Genomic DNA, 23,951 nt, shown 5'->3' with positions numbered 1-23,951 from the left:
ACACCAATTATCTTGCTCGTATACGGATGAGTTCTGTTGTCAAAAGTAGAAAAATCTTCTGCAATACTCTGCATCTTACTTTCTTCAAAGTTTCTACCTCCTTGTTTGAGCTAAGAAATCGAATTCAATTCCGATCTTTGACATCTAAAAGTCACCGAATAAAAAAATTCCATTCATGAGTTTAAATGGGGGATTAGGATTTTTGGTGACCATTTGACCAACCATGTAGAAATATTGATTTCCTGAGAATTTTTGGTCTTACCAATCACCGAAATTTTATAAAAACAAAACGAGGGAACTAAAATTTTGTGAGCATTGTTAGTAAAGTGGTAATTTGACCTAGTGACCTTAATAAAGACCTAAACAATCCTGAAAAATCTCCAACAGAAACAACAAGAATAAGAACAACGTTTTTCTGGTCATTCACATACCCATTGTTCTTGCATGTGACTTAAAGCACATTGACCAATTTTACATTAACATAATTCACGACTTTCAAAGTGCTTTATTTGTGTGTCACACGGTGAGGTTACATTTATGAAAATACAATAGAACCTCGAATATTTTAACTAATTGAGACTTGTGATCGGGGGTAGTTGAAATGATCGAGGTTGAAATGATCACTTTCTATGATCTTTTCCTCTGATAAGATAGGATATCCTTTGAAAGATAGAAAAAAATGGATTTTGGAGTTGAAATAATGGAAGTTAAAATAATCGAGGTTCTACTGTAAAGTAAAGAGCACATATTAAAGAGTATTATAAATTATGTGCTCTATATCTTCGCCTTAAATAGGAAATATACAATCCACTACAATACCATTCTCTAATGACTCTTATGATGACCCAGGTGATTTTATAATTACTCCATTTACAATAGGCATTAACTATAGCAGTATAGTGTACTAAGCTATTAAATGCGGTATAATCGAGGTTCTACTGTAAAGTAAAGAGCACATATTAAAGAGTATTATAAATTATGTGCTCTATATCTTCGCCTTAAATAGGAAATAAACAATGCACCACAATACCATTCTCTAATGACTCTTATGATGACCCAGGTGATTTTATAATTACTCCATTTACCATAGGCATTAACTATAGCAGTATAGTGTAGATACTAGGCTATTAAATGTGGTAGTAGTAATTAATAAGAGAATAAGGAGTATAAAGGGTGTCTAAAGTGTGGATTTGACAGTCCAAAGGATTGTTCTTCTATATGAGAAGAGGCGATATCCCCTGCCTAGCTAGGTCGGTTGGGAGTCTGCCTTGTAAGCGCTAGGTCACGAGTTCGATTTCCGTCCTGGCCGGATTTTATCCTCACCAAATAAGGTTGCTTCGCGGAACGGCCGGCTTTCTATCTTGCCTTTCTTCTCTCTTCGATTTCGGGACGATAAGACCTTAGCAGTTACAGTCTCTCCATTAAACCCCTTTGAAAAAAAAATCATGAACTAAAAGATATCTCTTGGTTCAAAAAAGGGTATTTCCAGCCAATAGCCTGTCCGAGTGTGCATTTTTCTCCCATAATATGAGGACCCTGTATGAAACAAGGGACACTTTTCCTATTTGTTGAAACACCCTGTACCCCAGACTAGGTACCTTTGATACACATAATTGATGTGTACCTACTACTTATACAAGTACCCATTATTTGAATTCACAGCTTATTGCATAACTCCAGACACCTCATTCTTCATATTCGAAAGGAAGTGAGTGACCCCCATCTGCGTTTTTTTGCTGACCATCTCTTATGTAAATTACATTGAAACATTAGAATCAGTCATGTGAGTCATGAAATAATAGATATAAGTTTCCAACATCCAAGGGTCTCTCTTCGGCTTCGTTTAAACTTCTTTATGTATCTCTCATTCGATCTCTTCTGGAATATGCATGTATTGTTTGGTCACCTTGCTATATCAAATACGACCATATGCTGGATAGAGTACAGAAAAGATTTCTTTCTTGTTTTCATTTTCGTTACCCTCAATGTCCTATTAGTATTGAAGAACTTAAAGATCGTCGCCTTCAGTCGGATTCAAGATTCTTTGAAAAGTTGGTTACGGGTACCGTCTTGGCCGGATTTTATCCTAACCAAATAAGGTTGCTTCGCGGAACGGCTGGCTTTCTATCTTGCCTTTCTTCTCTCTTCGATTTTGGGACGATAAGCCCTTGGTCCTTACAGTTCTCTCCATCAAACCCCTTTGAAAAAAAAAAATGAACTAAAAGATATCTCTTGGTTCAAAAAAAAGGGTATTTCCAGCCAATAGCCTGTCCGAGTGTGCATTTTTATCCCATATGAGGACCCTGTTTGAAAAAAGGGACACTTTTCCTATTTGTTGAAACACCCTGTACCCCTGGGTAGGTACCTGTGATACACATAATTGATGTGTACCTACTACCTATTCAAGCACCCATTATTCGACTTCACAGCTTATTGTATAACTCCAGACACCTCATTCTTCATATTCGAAAGGAAGTGAGTGACCCCCATCTGCGCTTTTTTGCTGACCATCTCTTATGTAAATTACATTCAAACATTAGAATCAGTCATGTGAGTCATGAAATAATAGATATAATATGATACTTGATACATGAAATAATTAAATTAAAGTGTGTTTGAGTCATGAAATAATGTGATAGGTACATGAAATAATTATGTTTGTTTTTATTGTACATTTGGGTTACGAGTTTAGGAAGGACGCGGAGGTGAAAGAATTGTTGCTCTGGATTTTAGATTGTTTGGATAAAACTGGAGAATGTGCAATGTGCTGCAAGTTTAGGAGAATGGAACTATGTATTATGTATATTGAATTCCTTACGGATATGGATGAAGGAGATGATCAAAAAGTGGGAGTAAACTGAACTTTGTTCTTAAAATCGGGGGAAAATGGAAGAAACCCAGAATACTACAAAGAATATCAGAAACGATGTAAACGTTATATTGGGAATAAAGGGAGAACGGGCTCTAGTCTTGATTTTAAATCATTACATGGAAGTAAAATCAAAAAGAGAATGATAATAAACTGAATATTAAACAAATTAGGTAGGTACAAAGGTATTCTTTAACCATGATCGAATAAACTACGGGCTAAAAAATTCCCGGAGGGACGGGCCCAGCTTGTTAATCTTTTCTTTGTACTGTGATCTGGGTACTGCAATTCTACAGAAACGATGGAACAAGAGAGTGGAAATAATGGAGAACTTGTTCTAGCCGTAATAAAACCTAAAATACAGGAATCAATGATATTGGTAAAAAAAAAAAAAATCCTTATTTTTTAATCTTTTCTTTGTACTGTGATCTGGGTGCTGCAATTCTAACTTCATTCAAACTACATTTTAGCATGTCTGAAATCGCAATGAAATCTGCAGATCTACTTCCTAGTGAACTTTCAGTGACGGTAATTTATGTAAAATATGTCACTCTAATTGGATACTTAGCTATACATAAAAACAGATAATGTCTATTGCAGTCATTAGAAGGCTCGTTAAGAGTTTGTTTGGGTTTACTGACATGAGTGACGTCATTCTGAACTTGCGATTAAAGTTCTTCCTGTTTCCTTAATTAAAAAAAAATATAATAAATAAATTTAAAAAAATACCTACCTCTAAAAAACAAAACAAACAAAAACAAATATTACCTAAGATGAAATTAATTACGTCTCTAGAAACTGGCCAAAAAACCGCAAAGCTCTCATGAGGAATGAGCCCAACCGTCAAGTCAGTAGGGCAGGTGAGAATATTGTGATGATGCACCACAAAGTGGAAGTCAGACTTTTGTGATGCACCACAAAATTATGCTCAGATGCAGTAGATTCTAAGTTAGTAGTACTAGATACACATGTTCGTATAGTTCCAGGGAATGTAGAATCTAATACAAAATTATATCCAAGCAAACACTCGGTTATCATTTTTATCGTAGGTAGTCTGTAGTAGGTACCTAGTACCTACCTAGGGCACCACAAAGTGGAAGTCAGACTTTTGTGATGCACCACAAAATTATGCTCAGATGCAGTAGATTCTTAGTTAGTACTAGAAAAAATTCTTGATTTGGGTGAAAGAAGTTTGTTTAACCGAAGTTAACAACGCGGGTTACTAAACCCTAATATGTATGTAAACCCTTATAAAAAAATATACATCTATAATTAAAAAAAAAAAAAAAAACTAATAGGTGTGTACCAGAGTACCAGACTTTATACTGCCTAGAGATTAGGATAAATCTAATGCTAAAAAAATCACTTTCTTCGCTCGACCGTTCCTGTCATTAAAACTTCAGTAAAAATATTAGCAGCTATGTATACTTAAATATTAAGCTATGTATACTTGAATATTAAGTTACACTTAAACATGCCGAGATTATACGAGAAGATCCGGGGTTGACGGTCATCGGCGGAAGGTATGAGATCATCCCTGACCATAATAAAACATAATTACAACTCCCTCTCTGTGTAAGTTTTGGGCAAATTATGATTACATTGATTACAAACCACCTGTCTTTCAATCAAATATTTCTTTCTCCCATTGAAAGGGGGCACCACAGAGTGGAAGTCAGACTTTTGTGATGCACCACAAAATTATGCTCAGATGCAGTAGATTCTTAGTTAGTACTAGAAAAAATTGCTGATTTGGGTGAAAGAAGTTTGTTTTACTGAAGTTATCACTATCACTCAATTACGGGGTTGACGGTCATCGCCGGAAGGTATGAGATCATCCCTGACCACAATAAAACATAATTACAACTCCCTCTCTGTGTAAGTTTTGGACAAATTATGATTACATTGATTACAAACCACCTGTCTTTCAATCAAATATTTCTTTCTCCCATTGAAAAGGATATACTAAAATTTAAAGTTGAAGACATGGAATCCCACGTGTCTAGCGAATATTAAGAACAATGAACCCCTGCCTCGTGGAGTCTCAGTACACCCAAATTCCCAAAAGCATTATATCCTCTGATGATAGTAATGGGTATGCGGTAGATATCAGTATTTCAGAAACCAGAAACTAGAAAAACACGAATCTAATTTACCTGAGGTAGAAGAATACCTTGAGAGTTTTGTAATCGTTTTAATCATATGATCCTTTGTGTCCTGGGAGATCATGACCAATAGAATCAGTTGATTTTGACCTTGATTTCAAGGTCATCTCTTGATCCAATATCCTTGGCTTGGTGCTATAGTGGTGGTCAATGATCCAAAATTTCAAGATTTGCAAGAAATTGATCAAAGAATTCATAGAACATGAGGAATATCTTTCCCTCGATTATGTACCTCCTTGACAATATCAAATCCTCGTTATTATTTTCATAATAAATTATAGCAGGATTGCATTAGCTCGGAATTTATTCAATCTAGGAGTTGAAGAATTAGGAAATCAGGAAAATGTCTGAATAATTCACTTATTTATATTTATTGATATTTATTTTACATACATTCAACGATCCAACAAGTCTTTAGTTACACCTAAATGTGTCTGGTCCGATCCATTTATTTGCCTACCTAGACCATGTATGATGCAGACAGCCTTTAGGCTGATACCTATGTGTGCCGCGTGTTGGGAAACATCGATTATTCTCAAGGAAAATCCATCTGGTGTGAAATGATCGTTTGATTTAGATGAATCGGAATTTGGTTGCCTCCTAGAGAACGATTTAGTTGATTTAGTGGCGTTATTAAGCGGTTTTCCTACGCACTATTACCATTTCCGCAAACTGGATTAGAGTACTTCGTCTACTTCTATTCATCCTGTCATAATCTTTTGATGTAAATGATTCATGAGCCGTAATCTCTTGATGAAAATTATTACGATGAAAATGATTTGTCTGATGATTTTCTGATAGCCAATGATTCATGAGCGATGATTATTACGAGAACCGGAGAACTATGCATAGCAATGGCCTTCCTCTAGTAGTCTAGTGTCTGGTACTTGAGATATCTTCATTGAAGACTCTTAGAAGAAATTATCAATTTCCGTAGACAGAATGCATCCAAATGAGAAAACTATGCCTACCAAGACCTAGGCATTCTAGGCAATTGTCAATGGTAGTGCTTAATACTACCACTGGACATAAGCACAGGCGATGCTACTGTGGCATTAGGCATTGCTACAAATATTGACTGGTTACTGAGAGAACCAACTGGAAAAAGAGGTTGGTTGTTTTTTACAAGAGGGATTATAACTTCTTATAACCACTTTGCTAATTTATTCTTGAGGAGAAGTTTTATGTACCCAATTAATTCATTAGACACAAAATTAGAAGCACCTGGGATAATCAGATCCTCAGTCCTACAAGCCGCACTTTGCTACAGAGGGAGGTTGTGAGAGGGGGAATATGGGGATTCTTCTAGATTTTATTCCGGTCTTTCCTGATTATTTGTTTTGGATATTTGGTGACATGATCAATGTTGGTATCTACTCTCAGTCCTTCTTTCTTTCAATCAGGTGCCTTAACACTATATCGTGTCGTTTGCCGTTCCCTCACATTGTGATTATTGCTCTCCAGCAGTGTTACATCAGAGTCCGATGAGGAACCTAAGCAGATAATTCACCATATGATTATGTTATTTGGTGCAGCTCCCGTTCATGTGAGGATTGCTATGAATCCAGTGGAGTGGAGTGAGAGTTTCAAAAGGAGAAGCCATAATAATTATTGTTATTATTATTAATATTATTATTAATATTTTTATGGGTCCTCTGTAAGGAGCGTTCCTGAGAACCACGAAACATAAATTTAATTGTCGTTTAGCGCTTTAACACCTCGGACAGTAGGTCGTTCGCGCCGATAACCCTAGGTGGCTAAAAGCCACAGAAGGAAACTTACAGCAGCTAGTATGTAATAGCTTTTAAAGGAGGTTTGCGCCATAGATTCCGCATTAAAGTCCGGGAAAAGGCGGGGGTTGTATCATTTCATAATAGGGCCCTGGTGCTTGAATATTGGGGTACACTCAGTCAAGTGCTCACAGTTGAGTACTTTAGTTATTCCGAGGGAACGCTAAACCGTACACGATGTCACCCTGTATTTAAATACCTACGGTGTATCATTTGTAACGAGTTGTTATTTACTGATGTTAAAAAGTTGGTACTGATTCGTACTTTCTACCAAAATTACGGGGAATTACAAGGATAGATTGATTAACATTAACACCAATTATCTTGCTCGTAGGTATAAGGATGAGTTCTGTTGTCAAAAGGAGAAAAATCTTCTGCAATACTCTGCATCTTACTTTCTTCAAAGTTTCTACCTCCTTGTTTGAGCTAAGAAATCGAATTCAATTCCGATCTTTGACATCTAAAAGTCACCGAATAAAAAAATTCCATTCATGAGTTTAAATGGGGGATTAGGATTTTTGGTGACCATTTGACCAACCATGTAGAAATATTGATTTCCTGAGAATTTTTGGTCTTACCAATCACCGAAATTTTATAAAAACAAAACGAGGGAACTAAAATTTTGTGAGCATTGTTAGTAAAGTGGTAATTTGACCTAGTGACCTTAATAAAGACCTAAACAATCCTGAAAAATCTCCAACAGAAACAACAAGAATAAGAACAACGTTTTTCTGGTCATTCACATACCCATTGTTCTTGCATGTGACTTAAAGCACATTGACCAATTTTACATTAACATAATTCACGACTTTCAAAGTGCTTTATTTGTGTGTCACACGGTGAGGTTACATTTATGAAAATACAATAGAACCTCGAATATTTTAACTAATTGAGACTTGTGATCGGGGGTAGTTGAAATGATCGAGGTTGAAATGATCACTTTCTATGATCTTTTCCTCTGATAAGATAGGATATCCTTTGAAAGATGAAAAAAAAAAAAAATGGATTTTGGAGTTGAAATAATGGAAGTTAAAATAATCGAGGTTCTACTGTAAAGTAAAGAGCACATATTAAAGAGTATTATAAATTATGTGCTCTATATCTTCGCCTTAAATAGGAAATGAACAATGCACCCAGGTCCCAGGTGATTTTATAATTACTCCATTTACCATAGGCATTAACTATAGCAGTATAGTGTACTAGGGCCTAGTAGACTAACCCTCAGTTAGTGATTTTTAAGAAATACCTAAGAAGGTACAATACTTACAATAATAAAAATTGTGTTTTTAGTATGGATTTTGGAACAATTTTACAAATTCTACTCGTAGAATTAGACCAAACTAAATCACCTATTTGGAAGATAAATCACCTTTTCAGTTAGAAATGACCAAAAATCTTCTCGAAATCTTTTCGTAAAATCAGCTCCCGCAATTAAAAGTTTAGAACACTTATGTTAAGAAATGTCGAGCTTTGTTTTACCTGTGTAGGTGACCAAAGTCATGTGAGACTATTCTGACTACACTTAGCCTAAACTCCTATCTAATATTCTAACAGGTACATATAGTAAATCAACTTTCATTGAGGAACTAGTTTAAAGCAAAATGCTCGGGTGCCTTTCATTCGAACAATCTTGTAAGAGCTGCAAGTACAAACTACCTACAATCTGCTTGCGATTACAGCTGATTTAAAAACTATCCTTTTTTTTAAGAGAAACTGAGAGTCTGGACTGGACGATTGTTAGGAACCCTCACGGCTATCTTACCCAGTGGCAATAGCACGTTGAATGTGCCAGTTCTCAATGGATCACTGAAGTTAGCAACGTTTTTCTTTCTTTCTTTCTTTCTTTTTTTTTAAAGAGGTTTGACAGAGGGAACTGTAACTGCTATGGTCTTATCGTCCCAAAATCGAAGAGAGAAGGAAGACAGGATAGGAGAAAGCCAGCCGTTCCGAGAACGAACATTATCCCATCAGGATAAAATCCACCCCGGGCGGGAATCGAACCCGCGGCCTAGCGCTTACAAGGCAGACGCACTAAGCTAACCAGGCTGGCTGGTGTTGTTTTTATTGTTTCCACCACACTTACTGAGGCAAATCCTCAAAGAACTTGAATAGCTCTTCATTTAAAAGTTAGCACAAGTAATTTCCATACTGAAAGTAAACGCTCATAACCTAGACCTCTATACCTCTGGGATCTTACTATGGACATTAGAGGATACCTCTATCTGATTTCTATCACGCAAAGTCTGTCCCACTGGGCTAAATAGTTCCTCGGCTTACTTTAATACCATAGGAGGCACAGGCATAATATCTACTAGCTTAACTAACTAGATACCTATATGTACTTGAATACCTCTTTAAGTGGTATTCAAGTACCTACCATTAGACTGCAGGAGTAAAGGGACTTTTCAGTCTCATTCTGGCAGGATAAACAAGGTGTGTACCAGAGTACCAGACTTTATACTGCCTAGAGATTAGGATAAATCTAATAGTAAAAAAATTACTTTCTTCGCTCGACCGTTCCTGTCATTAAAACTTCAGTAAAAATATTAGCAGCTATGTATACTTAAATATTAAGCTATGTATACTTGAATATTAAGTTACACTTAAACATGCCGAGATTATACGAGAAGATCAAACGAGTAATCTAACTCAGCAGAATCTAACTTTAACTCGGTAGGGTATAATCTAACTCATTAGGGTGAGATCTAACTTATTAACCCTTTCACTCATTTCCGGGTTTGATAAACTGACAGCGTCGCACGCTATTGACGATGCTACACGCAAATTAGGAAGAGACAGTTTGCACGTTGCAGTGTTGCACCCAAAATGATGCACGGAACGCCCAAAATGACACTTACACAACAGAGGGGAATCTACTATTTCCAACAAATTCAACTATTTCCAAACATATCTAGGAAAAGATACTAAACCTGCTTTGATAGAAACCTGAGGGAAAATGCTAGAATTCCTTGCATGGTTCCTTCTGTGATTCTAATTTCCTATGTAAGTGAATCATCATTAGAAGAAGCACTTTATCTTGATTAAATAAATAAATTGCACAGTAGGTATGCACAAAAAGTAATGAACTTTAATTAATTATGTTGGGAGCGAAGAAATATGGCTTCAGGGGTAATTGAGCCATCATGACCATCTGTCAGATGACACATGATTTAAAAAAAAATGGTAATAATAGTTGAAGCGTATTATGACCATAGACAATTATACATACATATGTAGGTCTAATGTTAGTGGCATACCAATAGGTAACGAAAAATATTTTAATTATACTAGATACACATGTTCGTATAGTTCCAGGGAATGTAGAATCTAATACAAAATTATATCCAAGCAAACACTCGGTTATCATTTTTATAGTAGTCTGTAGTAGGTACCTAGTACCTACCTAGATTTATGTTAATAGCAAAATCCCAACCGAACAGTAAACTGCTTCCTGTCTAAAGTGAACCAATTCCGGAACTTTTCTGGTTGGCAAACTTTGAATATGAATTTGCAACCCAGTTCTTTACCTAGTCATTGATTCCAATATTATCATTAATGATGTTTAAATTGTAGATATACATATAGGTAATTTACAAACCTCAGCAGTGTAGTGGTTAGTGTGATGAACTTCGAATTCGGAGGTTGGTGGTTCGAGTCCAAATCAAATTTGCACATAGGAAAACAGATGAGGCTCGTTCTTGGAACGGCTGGTTTTTTCCTAATCCTGTCCTCTTTCTCCCTTCAATTTCGGGATTATAAGTCCTCCGTTTTCCCAGTTATCACAGTTCGCTATATCAAACCTATTGAAAAATATAAAGCTAATAAAGCAGTAAGTACCTATCTACCTATGGGATTAATCATGATTGAAGAAGACAGATGATGTTCAGCTTCAATACATTGCTACCTACCTCAACCATAAACCCATAATTGACACGTACAAGACACACATACCAGTAGTACATGACATAATGTTAATAACCATTAATACAATTCATCACATAGTAATGATATTATCCATTAATATAATGGGCAACACATTCATCACGTAGCGGGGTTGACGGTCATCGGCGGAAGGTATGAGATCATCCCTGACCATAATAAAACATAATTACAACTCCCTCTCTGTGTAAGTTTTGGACAAATTACCTATGATTACATTGATTACAAACCACCTGTCTTTCAATCAAATATTTCTTTCTCCCGTTGAAAAGGATACTAAAATTTAAAGTCGAAGACATGGAATCCCACGTGTCTAGCGAATATTAAGAACAATGAACCCCTGAACTTTGAATATGAATTTGCAACCCAGTTCTTTACCTAGTCATTGATTCCAATTTCCAATATTATCATTCATGATGTTTAAATTGTAGGTATACAAGTATACATATAGGTAATTTACAAACCTCAGCAGTGTATATAGTGGTTAGTGTGATGAACTTCGGATTCGGTGGTTGGTGGTTCGAGTCCAAATCAAATTTGCACATAGGAAAACAGATGAGGCTCGTTCTTGGAACGGCTGGTTTTCTCCTCATCCTGTCCTCTTTCTCCCTTAAATTTCGGGATTATAAGTCCTCCGTTATCCCAGTTATCACAGTTCCCTATATCAAACCTATTGAAAAATATAAAGCTAATAAAGCAGTAGGTACCTACCATATTAAGGGTAGATGGGTTATACTTATGGGATTTATCATGATTGAAGAAGACAGATGATGTTCAGCTTCAATACATTGCTACCTACCACAATCATAAACCCATAATTGACACGTACAAGACACACATACCAGTAGTACATGACATAATGTTAATAACCATTAATACATTTCATCATATAGTAATGATATTATCCATTAATATAATGGGCAACACATTCATCATGTTATAGAATCCTCGTTATTATTTTCATAATAAATTATAGCAGGATTGCATTAGCTCGGAATTTATTCAATCTAGGAGTTGAAGAATTAGGAAATGAGGAAAATGTCTGAATAATTTCATATCACTTATTTATATTTATTGTTATTTATTTTACATACATTCAACGATCCAACAAGTCTTTAGTTACACCTAAATATGTCTGGTCTGATGCATTTATTTGCCTACCTAGACCATGTGTGATGCAGACAGCCTAAAATATGTGTGCCGCGTGTTGGGAAACATCGATTATTCTCAAGGAAAATCCATCTGGTGTGAAATGATCGTTTGATTTAGATGAATCGGAATTTGGTTGCCTCCTAGAGAACGATTTAGTTGATTTAGTGGCGTTATTAAGCGGTTTTCCTACGCACTATTACCATTTCCGCAGACTGGATTAGAGTACTTCGTCTACCTCTATTCATCCTGTCATAATTTTTTGATGTAAATGATTCATGAGCCGTAATCTCTTGGTGAAAATTATTACGATGAAAATGATTTGTCTGATGATTTTCTGATAGCCAATGATTCATGAGCGATGATTATTACGAGAACCGGAGAACTATGCATAGCAATGGCCTTCCTCTAGCTCTAGTGAGTCTAGTGTCTGGTACTTGAGATATCTTCATTGAAGACTCTTAGAGGAAATTATCCATTTCCGTAGACAGAATGCATCCAAATGAGAAAATTATGCCTACTAAGACCTGGGCATTCTAGGCAATAAAATTGTCAATGGTAGTGCTTAATACTACCACAGGACATAGGCACAGGCGATGCTACTGTGGCATAGGCATTGCTACAAATATTGACTGGTTACTGAGACAACCAACTGGAAAAAGAGGTTGGTTGTTTTTTTACAAGAGGGATTATAACTTCTTATAACCACTTTGCTGATTTATTCTTGAGGAAAAGTTTTATGTACCTAATTAATTCATTAGACACAAAATTAGAAGCACCTGGGATAATCAGATCCTCAGTCCTATGGAAATAGTTGAATTTGTTGGAAATAGTAGATTCCCCTCTGTTGTGTAAGTGTCATTTTGGGCGTTCCGTGCATCATTTTGGGTGCAACACTGCAACGTGCAAACTGTCTCTTCCTAATTTGCGTGTAGCATCGTCAATAGCGTGCGACGCTGTCAGTTTATCAAACCCGGAAATGAGTGAAAGGGTTAATAAGTTAGATCTCACCCTAATGAGTTAGATTATACCCTACCGAGTTAAAGTTAGATTCTGCTGAGTTAGATTACTCGTTTGATCTTCTCGTATAATCTCGGCATGTTTAAGTGTAACTTAATATTCAAGTATACATAGCTTAATATTTAAGTATACATAGCTGCTAATATCTTTACTCAAGTCTTAATGACAGGAACGGTCGAGCGAAGAAAGTAATTTTTTTACTATTAGATTTATCCTAATCTCTAGGCAGTAGTAAGTCTGTTGCGCTGGTTCCCACCTATTAGGCTTTTTTTTTTTTAATTTATAGATGTATATTTTTTTACAAGGGTTTACATACATATTAGGGTTTAGTTTATCGCGGTTCTACCCTGCTTTCTCACATGAACCTCACTCAGCCTGAGTGGGGCCAGGAAAAGCTAGTAATCCACGATTGCCCAGATGGTCACCCATCCGGATACCAACCACACGCAACGTTGCTTTAGTGATCCATTGAGAACTGGCGCACTTAACGTGCTATTGCCACTGGGTAAGATAGCCATGAGGGTTCCTACAAATCGTTCAGACTCTCAATTTCTCTTAAAAAAAGATAGGTTTTAAATCAGCTGTAATCGCAAGCAGATTGTAGGTAGTTTGTACTTGCAGCTCTTACGAGATTGTTCGAATGAAAGGCACCCGAGCATTTTGCTTTAAACCAGTTCCTCAATGAAAGTTGATTTACTATGTACCTGTTAGAATATTAGATAGGAGTTTAGGCTTAACTGTAGTCAGAATAGTCATGACTTTGGTCACCTACACAGGTAAAACAAAGCTCGACATTTCTTAACATAAGTGTTCTAAACTTTTAACTGCGGGAGCTGATTTTACGAAAAGATCTCGAGAAGATTTTTTGGTCATTTCTAACTGAGAAGGTGATTTATCTTCCGAATAGGTGATTTAGCTTGGTCTAATTCTACGAGTAGAATTTGTAAAATTGTTCCAAAATCCAAACTAAAAGCATAATTTTTATTATTGTAAGTATATTTATTTTAACTTCTTAGGTAGGTATTTCTTAAAAATCACTAACTAAGGGTTAGTCCGGTATGTTTCTGAGCCATTCATACATGCAAATCATATTACAATGATCCGTGACCATTTAGATAAGACATATTCTAACATACTTGTAGGTACATAATTATGTACATATATGACTACTCATATTCAACTGTAAACGTTTCTTTATACGTCCGAGATACCCCATGTGTAAGTACATGTGTTATACATCTAATACACAAAGTACCTACACCTGTTATGCATAACAACATCTAACATACACAAATCCCATTACTCGTACGTATGTCTTGTCACGGAGAAATTGTAAAGATTGACAGTTGTGTTCCCTTTATCAAATAAGACCATCATAGCCAGTGGCGAGTCAAAGGTTGACTGCGAAGGGCATCCATCATTTATGTCCAAACTAATCTAGCTGGGGGACTTTCAACAGGGAGAATTACAGCCTGAAATTTCCCTTGTTAAATAAATAACAAAGTCAACCTTTGAAGGGCATCCATTCGTATTTTTTTTGTTGCCAAAACCAAACGTCAGCCTGAAGTAATCACCGCCCTAAAGCTGATTGAGATTGTAAAGATTGACAGTTGTGTTCCCTTTATCAAATAAGACCATCATAGCCAGTGGCGAGTCAAAGGTTGACTGCGAAGGGCATCCAGAAATTTCCCTAACAGCCAGAAATTTCCCTTGTTAAATAAATAACAAAGTCAACCTTTGAAGGGTATCCATTCGTAATTTTTTTGTTGCCAAAACCAAACGTCAGCCTGAAGTAATCACCGCCCTAAAGCTGATTGATAGGGTGAAGAATCAACGCGCCGACCCCGTCTGAACACGGGAAAAGGCGAAGAAAAACTTAAACTTTGAATATGAATTTGCAACCCAGTTCTTTACCTAGTCATTGATTCCAATTTCCAATATTATCATTCATGATGTTTAAATTGTAGATATACATATAGGTAATTTACAAACCTCAGCAGTGTAGTGGTTAGTGTGATGAACTTCGGATTCGGTGGTTGGTGGTTCGAGTCCAAATCAAATTTGCACATAGGAAAACAGATGAAGCTCGTTCTCGGAACGGCTGGTTTTTTTCTAATCCTGTCCTCTTTCTCCCTTCAATTTCGGGATTATAAGTCCTCCGTTATTCCACAGTTATCACAGTTCCCTATACCTATCAAACCTATTGAAAAATATAAAGCTAATAAAGCACTAGGTACCTACCATATTATGGGTAGATGGGAACCTATGGGATTAATCATGATTGAAGAAGACAGATGATGTTCAGCTTCAATACATTGCTACCTACCACAACGATAAACCCATAATTGACACGTACAAGACACACATACCAGTAGTACATGACATAATGTTAATAACTATTAATACAATTCATCATATAGTAATGATATTATATCCATTAATATAATGGGCAACACATTCATCATGGTAGGATTCATGAAACGGTTAATAGTAAGAAGCTAGAGGATAAACACACACTAAGAAAAAAAAAACTAGGGTGCCGGCAGCCCAATCGGGTGACTGGGTTCCGGCACCCTAATATTGAACTCTATATCGGAAAGCTCGACACTCTAATATAGCATTCCTACAGCCTAAATCAGTAGAAGTAGGGAATACACCTCACATGATCTATGGAGGAAGAAGATGATCTGGGAACCCAAGTGGGAGAAGATCTGGAGAACCGAGAAGAAACAAATCTGGATCCCAGAGAAGAAATTGGAATGGCACGACGAATGGAAGCAAATCTGGCGAACAGAGAAGAAACAGATCTGGATTACCAAGAAGAAGGAAGAGTGGGTCGAGGAGAAAGTACAAATCTGGAGAACTGAGAAGAAAGAGGAGTGGATAGAAGAGAAGATTCAAATCTGGAGGGTAGAGAAGAAACAAGAATGGGTGACTGAGAAGAAACTGGCGTGGAAAGAAGAATGGAAAGAGTCCAAGGTACAAGCATGGCAAGAAGTGAAGGTACCAGCATGGAAGAAGATCTGGAAACCAGTGTGGGAGAAGGTGTGGGTACCCGTACATGAACATCATGGCTGGGACTGAACAACCAATCAAAATACAATGATACTAGTCCAAAATGAACCAAGTGCCATGGGCTTGTGACAACCAGCGGGACCAGAGGACCAAAAGATTAAAGCTACATCTGACGATCGATTGGAAATGACATACAATGATACTAGTCCAAAATGAACCAAGTGCCATGGGCTTGTGACAACCAGCGGGACCAGAGGACCAAAAGATTAAAGCTACATCAGACGATCGATTGGAAATGACATGATCTTTTCATCTAGCAATTAGAGTGGTGATATGTTCATCACTTGGGCCCATGGTACCAGTACCTGATTTACTTATTACGTGTATTTATAGTGAGCTTCTCCATTTGTTGAATGTAAAGTTGTTTAACTCGTACTGCGAACTAAAAAATCCTTGAACATAGGAGGATTACGGCTAGTTCCTTTGAAGGATTAACACTAGTCCTTTTGAAAGTCCGATCCACACCCTCAAGAAACTGTCTTCAAAGAGTTCTCAACCTACTTCAAGTGCCTTTACGTTCTTCAAATGGAAACGCGTCTATAAATATGTACAGTACAACCCGTTTGTACATTTCTCATGCCAAAATGGAACACTATGTTCCTCATTTTGCTACATAACTCCTGTACAGACTTACCCGTATTCTTTCTGTAGATTAGAAACCGTACATTGAATTGTGTACCTATGGTGCAATAGTATTATGTCTCAGTTTAAGATAAAAGAGTTCTCAACCTACTTCAAGCGCCTTTACGTTCTTCAAATGGAAACGCGTCTATAAATATGTACAGTACAACCCGTTTGTACATCTCTCACGAGAAAATGGGGACATCATGTTCCTCATTTTGCTACATGACTCCTGTACAGACTTACCCGTATTCTTTCCATAGATTAGAAACCATATTGAACTATGCATGGTGCAATAAGTAAACTGTCTTCAAAGAGTTCTCAACCTACTTCAAGTGCCTTTACGTTCTTCAAATGGAAACGCGTCTATAAATATGTACAGTACAACCCGTTTGTACATCTCTCACGAGAAAATGGGGACATCATGTTCCTCATTTTGCTACATGACTCCTGTACAGACTTACCCGTATTCTTTCCATAGATTAGAAACCATATTGAACTATGCATGGTGCAATAAGTATGTCTCTGTTTAAGATGCGATTTTCTTGACGTGGCTTTGGATGAAAATCACACATCTGATTTGACCATAAAAGAAAGTAACATATTGAACCACAACTTATTTAATTTGGATGCGATCTTTTACCGACTTTTGTCTTTACAATTTCTCCGTGACAAGACATACGTACGAGTAATGGGATTTGTGTATGTTAGATGTTGGTATGCATAACAGGTGTAGGTACATTGTGTATTAGATGTATGTATAACATATGTACTTAGACAATATTATATATTTATAACATATGTATACTTACATATGGGTTATCTCGGACGTAAAGAAACGTTTAGAGTTGAATATGAGTAGTCATATCTGTACATAATTATGTACAAGTATGTAGAGATATGCATAAAGTACGTTAGGATATGTCTTATGTAAATGGTCACGGATGATCGTAATATGATTTGCATGTATGAATGGCTCAGAACATACCGGACTAACCCTCAGTTAGTGATTTTTAAGAAATACCTAAGAAGGTACAATACTTACAATAATAAAAATTGTGTTTTTAGTATGGATTTTGGAACAATTTTACAAATTCTACTCGTAGAATTAGACCAAACTAAATCACCTATTTGGAAGATAAATCACCTTTTCAGTTAGAAATGACCAAAAATCTTCTCGAAATCTTTTCGTAAAATCAGCTCCCGCAATTAAAAGTTTAGAACAATGATCTAAAATATACCAAATAAAAAGGTACAAAATATTTTCCTTTCGAAAATTGAGGCTCAATTCCCCTCTTATTCAAAGGAAAATAATTACGATGATTAGTTCAGCCTCTATGTGGCACGATAGCGCCTGTACCTGATAGCGCCAATGGTTGTTAACCTTTCTAGATCGAAGATGACGCATTAACAACCATCGAAGATCGAAAAAAAATCTAATGTCCATTTTCCAATGAAAACCATTTCCGTTTCCGAAACGAAAATACAGTCAAAGTTGTCCATCAGTTTTCGTTCCTCTCATTCTAACCGGTTCCCTCTATTCTTTGTTTTTCCAGGTGGGCTTAGCCCTACTGGTGACGGTAGCACTGTGTGTGCCACTGCCCACCCCTGTTCCAAACAAAGAGACAGCTGTCACCGAAGTAGCCAAAGCTGTAACAGATGTAGCCAAACCCGATGATGCGGTCCGGAGGAAAAAGAGGTAAGTGACCAGATGAGCCACCTATAGAAAGAATGATAGAAATAGATTAAGGGTAGAAACAGAGTGGAGTGAAGAGCATAGCGCATAGGACATCAAGCCGCTAGAGGGAATCACTAGTGGGTAGGTAGTTCGGAGAGAGGGAGAGAGACCAGTTTTTTTCAAATAATAATAATAATAAAGTTAAGCACATTTCGGAGTGGTGTTGGTAGGACAGCAGACTGTACTGAAAATCTGCTCTAGCAAACAGTAAATAAGATGTGACATTCTTGGCACATTGCATAATCAAACAAGATACCAGGCGTTCATACAAATTGTTCATCCAAGCTCCCGTGCCCTGCAGTACCTGCACCCCTAATTTTAATTTTTACAAGATTATTCTTTATCTTATCTTCTCTAATATCCAATAGTTATAGTAAGGTATCAGGAAGAACGACAATTCGGTCCCATGACCTTTTTTCTAAAGCTGGTCGACTACCAATTGGGTCCCGGGCTTACTACCAATTGGGTCCCATATACCTGTAATGACTTGGATAAAATAAATACCTAAGAGTTTTAATTTTTCTGTTGTTCACAAGTACCTAGAAGAAATGATACTGCTTTATTCGTAGGTACTTAATTCATCATAATTTTCCGAGATTTTTCAATACAAAAAAAAAAAATTCGGTATTTATTCAGAAGCTACGACAGTGAAAAAGAAAGCTCCTTTTTGTGTTCAACCTAACCCTATAATAACACTAATCAATGCTCTGATTGTGAAGACTCCTTTATGCGTTTAACCTAACCCTCTAATAACACTGGTCATTTGTGCCACTTCTTTTGGTAACGAACACTCCAAAGTTTTAGACTAGGAAGATTCAGCTCTAAGAACACAGTGCTTGTGATAGAAAGAAGAAAAACAAACAGGTACCTATCAATTTAAGTGTGGAAACCAAATTGTACTTAGATCCTCTCAAACCCGGGACCCAAATGGTAGGAAAAACAGGATTTGGGACCGGATTGGTTTCCTCCCAGGTATCAAATAGTCATACAAATTGTGCATCCAAGCTCCCGTGCCCTGCACCCCTAATTTAATTTTTACAAGCTCATTCTTTATCTTACCTTGTCTAATATCCGATAGTTATAGTTAGGTATCAGGAAGAACGACAATTCGGTCCCATGACCTTTTTTCTAAAGGTAGTTGACTACCAATTGGGTCCCGTATACCTGTAATGACTTGGATAAAATAAAATTGGTAGGAAAAACAGGTTTTAGGACCGAATTGGTTTCCTCCTAGGTATCAAAATCTAGTCTTTATCTGAACATTGTCTTTACACAAACCGTTGACCTACTACATAAATTGGATAGTAAAATGGTCTCTCTTCTAAATTCTCGAACAATATTTTACAATCCTCCAAACTAAAATTCCATACCTCAGCTGGGATTGAACCCACGCCCTCCTGTTTACCAGGCGAGCGCCTTGACCACTACACCACCGAGGTAGGTGTTGTTACACAACAGAGGGGAATCTACCAACAAATTCAACTATTTCCAAACATATCTAGGAAAAGATACTAAACCTGCTTTGATAGAAACCTGAGGGAAAACGCTAGAATTCCTTGCATGGTTCCTTCTGTGATTCTAATTTCCTATGTAAGTGAATCATCATTAGAAGAAGTTATCTTGATTAAATAAATAAATTGCACAGTAGGTATGCACAAAAAGAAATGAACTTTAATTAATTATGTTGGTCACTTTATCTACCATTACTACACAATCTTCAATGTGTACTGCAACCTGAAACTGCCATTTAAAGTTACCAGCAATAAGTATGTCTCTGTTTAAGATGCGATTTTCTTGACGTGGCTTTGGATGAAAATCACACATCTGATTTGACCATAAAAGAAAGTCACATATTGAACCACAACTTATTTAATTTGGATGCGATCTTTTACCGACTTATAGTAGAGGCGAAAAAAACTTTGAAAGTTCAAACCTTTCTACAGAGACGCAAATCCTAAATAGCACTTTATCTACCATTACTACACAATCTTCAATGTGTACTGCAACCTGAAACTGCCATTTAAAGTTACCAAAACTTTTCATTATTTTTTATTTTTAAATTAGGAACCTTTTTTTATACTTGGTCCTTATAGTTTTTCTAGTATACCGACCTACATAGAAGATCTCTTATTTTATAATAGTTTTGTAAAATACTTTCCTCGCACACTTACTTTTAACTACCTTGCTACCTGATTTAATCATTACTTATCTTTATCCTACAATAATTGTATCTAAAACGGTACAATATTTTCTTTACAAACCGACAAAGTATTTTGTAAAACCCAAAGTTACCATTTATACTTCACTGATAGTTACCATTTATACTATTTTTTAGTTTGTAAGATAACTTTTAAGCACTTTAACGACTTAATTTGCAGTTTCTTCCTTACCTTTAAAAGTAGATTTTAACAATATTTTCTTTACAAACCGACAAAGTATTTTGTAAAACCCAAAGTTACCATTTATACTTCACTGATAGTTACCATTTATACTATTGTTTAGTTTGTAAGATAACTTTTAAGCACTTTAACGACTTAATTTGCAGTTTCTTCCTTACCTTTAAAGTAGATTTTATAAATCTACTCCTCCCTCCCATTTCCCACCTTCCTAAATTGAATCCCGACAATTCGGGACGTCTAGTTGTTTTCTTTTCTGGTCAAGAGATAAAAACAGCTGTTTCGGACCATTATCCTTTTCCCCTCTTGTTATTATACTTTCTATTTCTTTTCCTGAAATAGTATTAGTGTGTACATAATCTTGTAATATAACCCCGTGTATCGAATAAAAAATAGACCATATTTACCTTTTTTGTAATAAAAAATATTGTTCATTATTTTCATCCTTCCTTTTTACATACGAGACGTCCGCACATAATTTTGTAGTTCTATTAGTCAAAAGCCATTTTCAGTGTCTGCCCGAGTACAGTTTGGCTAAGATTACTATTAGTAGTTTTTCTATAGGTTTGATCATGTTAGCTACCTACATTACCAATCAAATAGTTAGGTATCAAAATCTAGTCTTTATCTGAACATTGTCTTTACACAAACCGTTGACCTACTACATAAATTGGATAGTAAAATGGTCTCTCTTCTAAATTCTCGAACAATATTTTACAATCCTCCAAACAACTTCCGCATATCTTTCACCTGCTGAGACGCCTGTGATTAATAGAGGCTCATCAAAAACTTTTGCTTTCTTCCGAATCATAAAAGCAGACATTAGGTTCCGATGTTTTATGTCTTTACAACAGGTGTAATCACATTTACTACAGGTGTAGTAACATCTGAACAGCTCGTCTTTAGTGGAGTTTTTAATTAGAAAAAAAGTGCGCGATTCTAAGAGGTTTCACTGATGTAATCCTACCTACCTGTAGGGCATTCCGTGGCATTTCTCATTCTAGTAAATAAGTAGATACCTACTTAGGACTTATCTACGGATAATAATTTAGCTTGGATTGCGATGAAATGTGTTGACTTTTAGCTATATTTTTTATTGTTTATTTGAGCTGAACTAATAAGCTCTGTGAGCTTTACAAATATTGAATAATCTCATTGCTTGAGGGCTTGAGTGTGGTTAGATAATACGGTTTGAATCTGGATTTAAAAGATAAAATGCGCTTGTTCCTTTTACTCTTTTTTTTAATGTCATAAAACTGCTAAGGTTTTTATAAGTTATAGGTACTTAAAGAACTGCTAAAAACTTTAGCAGTCACGGCGGTTTTATCCTCCATTTGGCGGTAAGCTACCGTCCTCACATGAATCGCAAAAGCCTGAGTTGCGCGGTAAAAGCCAGCAGCACACAATGGCCCAGATTGTCACCTATCCCGATATCAACCACGCGCGACCTTGCTTAACGTCGTGACCTATTAGGAACCGGGGTATTTAATCGCCCCTGGCTAAGTGGCTAAACCACAGATTTGTTCCACACCTTACAACTCCTCTACCTAAGCTTTTAAATCCACCTATATCATCTTCTTTATGACTATACGCGGGTATCAAACCATTGGGTTATCCATATTCCATAAGACCATATTCAACAAGTTATCCTAATGAGGTTAATAGGGTCATCAAATTAGGGTCAGCGAAGAAATATGGCTTCAGGGGTAATTGAGCCATCATGACCATCTGTCAGATGACACATGATTTAAAAAAAAAATGGTAATAATAGTTGAAGCGTATTATGACCATACACAATTATACATACATAGATCTAATGTTAGTGGCATATCAATAGGTAACGAAAAATATTTTAATTGAAGAGAATATTTTGTTGCTCAAAGCGGTGGGTATGATGAATCACAGTCACGGTTGATAGAAGTACCACTTTTACCTACATGAACTTGGATACTTTTGCTCAACACCTTATGAGGGGATGAGTAATATTATGTTTCCCTATCTTACTAACAACTCACTTATGTATTATCTTCTGCTTGTCTGATTTCAGTCTTGATGAGAGCTTTGGTTTTGAGGATAGATCAGGTTGGGAAGATAACTACGAAGTTCATCATCACCATGTAGAACATCACCAGCCTAAAGGCTACTGGAAGAAGAAGCTAGTCTGGAAAGAAGCCTGGGAAAAGGTGTGGAAAATTGAGAAGAAAGAAATCTGGAAGCCAGTGTGGAAGAAAATCCAAGTCCCTATATGGAAACACGTCCAGGTCCCTATCTGGAAAGAAATCCAAGTCCCTGACTGGAAAATCGTGAAGAAACCAATCTGGAAGGAAATTCAAGTACCCGACTGGAAGGTCATTCAGAAACCCATCTGGAAGGAAGTGCAAGTCCCAGCATGGAAGGAAATCCAAGTGCCAGAATGGAAGAAGGTGGCCAAACCAGTATGGAAGGAGATCCAGGTCCCTGCATGGAAAGAAATCAAGGTACCAGACTGGAAGAAAGTATGGGTACCCAAGATAGTGAAGGAGAGAGTACCAGGGGAGAAACATGTCGGTAAGGACGAACATGGCTGGGAATACACGTTAGCGTGGTGGACTTCGGATCTGGAGGTTGGTGGTTCGAGTCCAAGTCAAGTCAAAAAATTTAGCGTAGTGCATTAAGCGGGGAACAACATTTGTGACAAGCATTTATGCTTAACACAATTAAAATTCCTTAAATTCTTATTCCATCTTACAAGCAGCGCCGAATCCTTTCAAACCCAAACATCCCTTTCAATCCCTCAACCTTGGGGGCAACAGGAAACTATGTGAAAGAAATTCAGTGGGGAAAATATTAGGACACATAGGCCCCGCCCCCCAATACAATGGAAAGACTAGATGAGTATTGAGGGGGGCGGGGTCAATGGGGAAACTATTTCCCCAATCCTGAACGAAACGGGCACTAGGAGAAGTGAGAGGTCTAAAGTTAAGAAGTGTACGAGGGTAATAGAAAGTGATGAAATCGAATAAATAGGGTGATGGAAAGTGAGAAAAAAGTGTAGTTTGTAGTATACAAACAGAGAATTTGCATTTTTTCTTTTAAGTTTTTTTTTTTAGTCCGTCTGTTTGTTTCTCTTTCTTCTTTCTCTCCCCCTCTTTCTCTCTCTCTCGAATACTTTCCTGCACTAATAGGCTAAGGAAAGTAAACATTCAACAT

The 23,951-nt window shown here is 36.7% G+C and overlaps 1 protein-coding gene across 1 annotated transcript in view; it reads left to right on the top strand.

Annotated features, from left to right (window-relative positions):
* LOC103508878 overlaps nt 1–23,951 on the top strand; it is a 31,364-nt gene that overhangs the window by 5,418 nt on the left and 1,995 nt on the right. Inside the window, exons 2-3 of the mRNA XM_017443953.2 lie at nt 18,185–18,327; nt 22,810–23,337. Coding sequence (XP_017299442.1) covers nt 18,185–18,327; nt 22,810–23,337 — 671 coding nt within the window. The remainder of the gene's footprint in view (nt 1–18,184; nt 18,328–22,809; nt 23,338–23,951) is intronic.

This window comes from Diaphorina citri, unplaced genomic scaffold (genome assembly GCF_000475195.1).
Source record: "Diaphorina citri unplaced genomic scaffold, Diaci psyllid genome assembly version 1.1 scaffold443, whole genome shotgun sequence".
NCBI lineage: Eukaryota > Metazoa > Arthropoda > Insecta > Hemiptera > Psyllidae > Diaphorina > Diaphorina citri.
The sequence above is the reverse complement of the archived record's forward strand: the minus strand, read 5'-3'. Positions and strand labels throughout refer to the sequence as shown.